Genomic DNA, 3,814 nt, shown 5'->3' on the forward strand with positions numbered 1-3,814 from the left:
GTCACGTTGTCGGCTGCTGCTGCAGCAGTCACGTTGTCGCTGGCCGTCACGTTGTCGGCGGCTGCTGCAGCAGTCACGCGTTGTCGCTGGCCGTCCACGTTGTCGGCGGCGGCTGCTGCTGCAGTCACGTTGTCGCTGGCCGTCCACGTTGTCGGCGGCTGCTGCTGCAGTCACACGTTGTCGCTGGCCGTCCACGTTGTCGGGCGGCTGCTGCTGCAGTCACGTTGTCGCTGGCCGTCACGTTGTCGGGCGGCTGCTGCTGCAGTCACGCGTTGTCGCTGGCCGTCACGTTGTCGGCGGCTGCTGCTGCAGTCACGTTGTCGCTGGCCGTCACGTTGTCGGCGGCTGCTGCTGCAGTCACGTTGTCGCTGGCCGTCACGTTGTCGGCGGCTGCTGCTGCAGTCACGTTGTCGCTGGCCGTCACGTTGTCGGCGGCTGCTGCTGCTGCAGTCACGTTGTCGGCGGCTGCTGCTGCTGCAGTCACGCGGTCGCTGGCCGTCACGTTGTCGCTGGCCGTCACGCTGTCGGCGGCTGCTGCTGCTGCAGCAGTCACGTTGTCGCTGGCCGTCACGCTTGTCGGGCGGCTGCTGCTGCTGCAGTCACGTTGTCGCTGGCCGTCCACGTTGTCGGCGGCTGCTGCTGCTGCAGTCACGTTGTCGCTGGCCGTCCGCGTGTCGGCGGCTGCTGCTGCTGCAGTCACGTTGTCGCTGGCCGTCACGCTTGTCGGGCGGCTGCTGCTGCTGCAGTCACGTTGTCGCTGGCCGTCCACGTTGTCGGGCGGCTGCTGCTGCTGCTGCAGTCACGTTGTCGCTGGCCGTCACGCTTGTCGGCGGCTGCTGCTGCTGCTGCAGTCACGTTGTCGCTGGCCGTCCACGTTGTCGGCGCGCTGCTGCTGCTGCTGCAGTCACGTTGTCGCTGGCCGTCCACGTTGTCGGCGGCTGCTGCTGCTGCTGCAGTCACGTTGTCGCTGGCCGTCACGCTTGTCGGCGGCTGCTGCTGCTGCTGCAGTCACGCGTTGTCGCTGGCCGTCCACGCTGTCGGCTGCTGCTGCAGTCACGCTGTCGCTGGCCGTCACGTTGTCGGCTGCTGCTGCAGTCACGCGTTGTCGCTGGCGTCACGCTTGTCGGCTGCTGCTGCAGTCACGTTGTCGCTGGCCGTCACGCGTCGGCGGCTGCTGCTGCAGTCACGCGTTGTCGCTGGCCGTCACGCTGTCGGGCTGCTGCTGCAGTCACGCTGTCGCTGGCCGTCACGCTTGTCGGCTGCTGCTGCAGTCACGTTGTCGCTGGCCGTCACGCGTTGTCGGCTGCTGCTGCAGTCACGCGTGTCGCTGGCCGTCACGTTGTCGGCTGCTGCTGCAGTCACGCTGTCGCTGGCCGTCCACGTTGTCGGCTGCTGCTGCAGTCACGTTGTCGCTGGCCGTCACGTTGTCGGCTGCTGCTGCAGTCACGTTGTCGCTGGCCGTCACGTTGTCGGCTGCTGCTGCAGTCACGTTGTCGCTGGCCGTCACGTTGTCGGCTGCTGCTGCAGTCACGTTGTCGCTGGCCGTCCACGTTGTCGGCTGCTGCTGCAGTCACGTTGTCGCTGGCCGTCCACGCTTGTCGGCTGCTGCTGCAGTCACGCTTGTCGCTGGCCGTCACGTTGTCGGGCTGCTGCTGCAGTCACGTTGTCGCTGGCCGTCACGCTTGTCGGGCTGCTGCTGCAGTCACGCGTTGTCGCTGGCCGTCACGTTGTCGGCTGCTGCTGCAGTCACGCTGTCGCTGGCCGTCCACGTTGTCGGCTGCTGCTGCAGTCACGTTGTCGCTGGCCGTCACGTTGTCGGGCTGCTGCTGCAGTCACGCGTTGTCGCTGGCCGTCACGCGTCGGCGGCGGCTGCAGTCACGTTGTCGCTGGCCGTCACGCGTTGTCGGGCGGCGGCTGCAGTCACGTTGTCGCTGGCCGTCACGCTTGTCGGCGGCGGCTGCAGTCACGCGTTGTCGCTGGCCGTCACGCTGTCGGCGGCGCGCTGCCGTCACGTTGTCGCTGGCCGTCACGTTGTCGGCGGCGGCTGCCGTCACGTTGTCGCTGGCCGTCACGTTGTCGGCGGCGGCTGCAGTCACGTTGTCGCTGGCCGTCACGTTGTCGGCGGCGGCTGCAGTCACGTTGTCGCTGGCCGTCACGTTGTCGGCGGCTGCTGCAGTCACGTTGTCGCTGTGTAGATTGTCATCCTTCTCAGTTTTGATGTCTTTTGGGCTGTTCAGGAATTGTACAAATTTCTTGTGGCCAATTGATGCCTTAGCTTCCACTTCATTGCTTTCCAGTTGTACTGAAAAGTAAGACATTTCAGAACCAAGAGAAATTCAGTCATGTTCAATTTCGCTAGACTCGACACACTGCTGCAATATTTGACTGCCAAGAGACTGAGTTTCCAAAGCTTAAACATTTATTAACAGACTACAGAATTGGTCCAAAACACCAGTTCAGTGTAGTTTTATATGACCTGATAGAACAAATATTTAAGTCTTTCTGCATCCATGATGTCATGGTATGTAGTTATACTATTTTATAGTTGTATGCATGATTTTAAGTAGAGAAAGTTGACTTGACATTGTATGGTCAATGTAGTTTTAATTACACTTGTTTGGAATCCCAGTATCAGGTGATTAAAAGCCAGATTAAGCATTAAACTGAATACTTCCTTAACCACATTGTGAGGTTAAGAACTGAGGTTCTACACAAACTTGCATTTTGCCAGTAGGGTTTCACAGAACCTGCTCACCTTCTTTAGCATCTTGCTGCAACATGGATTCCATTGACTGGACTAGGACAAGGGCCTTCTTTATGGAGATCTCATTGGGAGACAAATCTGCCATACAGAACAAATTAAGTTACTTTGTGTCAGAATAGAGCTCTGAAGAGAGTTTAGTCACAAATGTTGTTACCTCGCATTCTCCTCTGCAGCCCATTATCATGTCTTTCATTTGCACCACCAACTGGCAAACAAGAGCCTATGGACATTACACTTGCTGTTAATCAAATGTTTGTGCTGTTTTATGGCACAACACAACACCGTTGTAACAGTTAAATGACATTTCAGGAATTAAGGAACTTTCAAAAGTCATGGCAAAGCATACTCTAGTATGCCAAAAGACCTTACTCCTACATTTGTTATACTACACTACCATTTTCTTAAACATTTGCTTCAAATAGAAGGAATATAAAAACCTTTGGCAAGCCAAACAGTCAGCACATAAATAAACAAGACCCGAACAGCTCCCATTGCTTCAGTCACCAAGGGAAAATACTCCCTGTGCCACATGTGAGGTTTTAAAAAGCCCATCATGCTGGTGATACAGCTGTTGCTGATCAGCTCTAATTGTCTCTCAGGAATCAGTGCTAGTTGAGATTCAGCCCTTCATGTGACAAGCATGTAAAACAATTTCTCAGCTTATAAAACTCTGAGAATGTTGTATGTATTTATTTCATATTACTTGTTTTGGATGTATGCTAAGGAGCAATTCTAATATTAAATACGAACTCCTGAGAAAGCTCCATTAAAAAAATGTCACTACTCCTCTTCAGACAGCTATGGAAGCAATAAAGGCTGTAACTGGGAGCATGGCAACAACTAAAAATGGGAAAAAGGAAAGGAACAGTCAGAGGGTCACTAAAGTCATCAGAACGTAAACTCTGGGAATGTTGAAAATATGTGTAACAAATGCAATAGCAATCCATGTAATAGTTGTTGATATATTTCAGTCTGGACCAAAGTGGTGAACAGACAGACTGACGGACAGAACAACTTTGCCTATGATCAACCTATAAAATAGAATGTATT

At 54.9% G+C, this 3,814-nt stretch overlaps 1 protein-coding gene across 1 annotated transcript; it reads right to left on the reverse strand.

The window, feature by feature from the left end:
- Positions 1–1,832: 1,832 nt before the first annotated feature.
- Positions 1,833–3,296, reverse strand: LOC122867990. The gene is made up of 4 exons (XM_044179488.1): positions 3,202–3,296; positions 2,919–2,984; positions 2,756–2,842; positions 1,833–2,302 (listed from the first exon to the last, which is right to left on the reverse strand). Exons 1-4 carry the CDS (start codon positions 3,293–3,295, stop codon positions 1,833–1,835), a joined length of 717 nt encoding a protein of 238 aa, XP_044035423.1. The 5' UTR covers position 3,296.
- Between the last annotated feature and the right edge of the window lie 518 nt (positions 3,297–3,814).

This window comes from Siniperca chuatsi, linkage group LG20 (genome assembly GCF_020085105.1).
Source record: "Siniperca chuatsi isolate FFG_IHB_CAS linkage group LG20, ASM2008510v1, whole genome shotgun sequence".
Lineage (NCBI taxonomy): Eukaryota > Metazoa > Chordata > Actinopteri > Centrarchiformes > Sinipercidae > Siniperca > Siniperca chuatsi.

Coding starts and splice junctions, on each gene's coding strand:
- LOC122867990 (XM_044179488.1), bottom strand. CDS start 3,295: ATGTGGCACAGGGAGTATTTTCCCTTGGTGACTGAAGCAATGGGAGCT. Junction 2,843..2,918: donor GCTGCAGAGGAGAATGCGAG/GTAACAACATTT, acceptor TCTGTATGGCAG/ATTTGTCTCCCAATGAGATC. Junction 2,303..2,755: donor GCAGCAAGATGCTAAAGAAG/GTGAGCAGGTTC, acceptor CTTACTTTTCAG/TACAACTGGAAAGCAATGAA.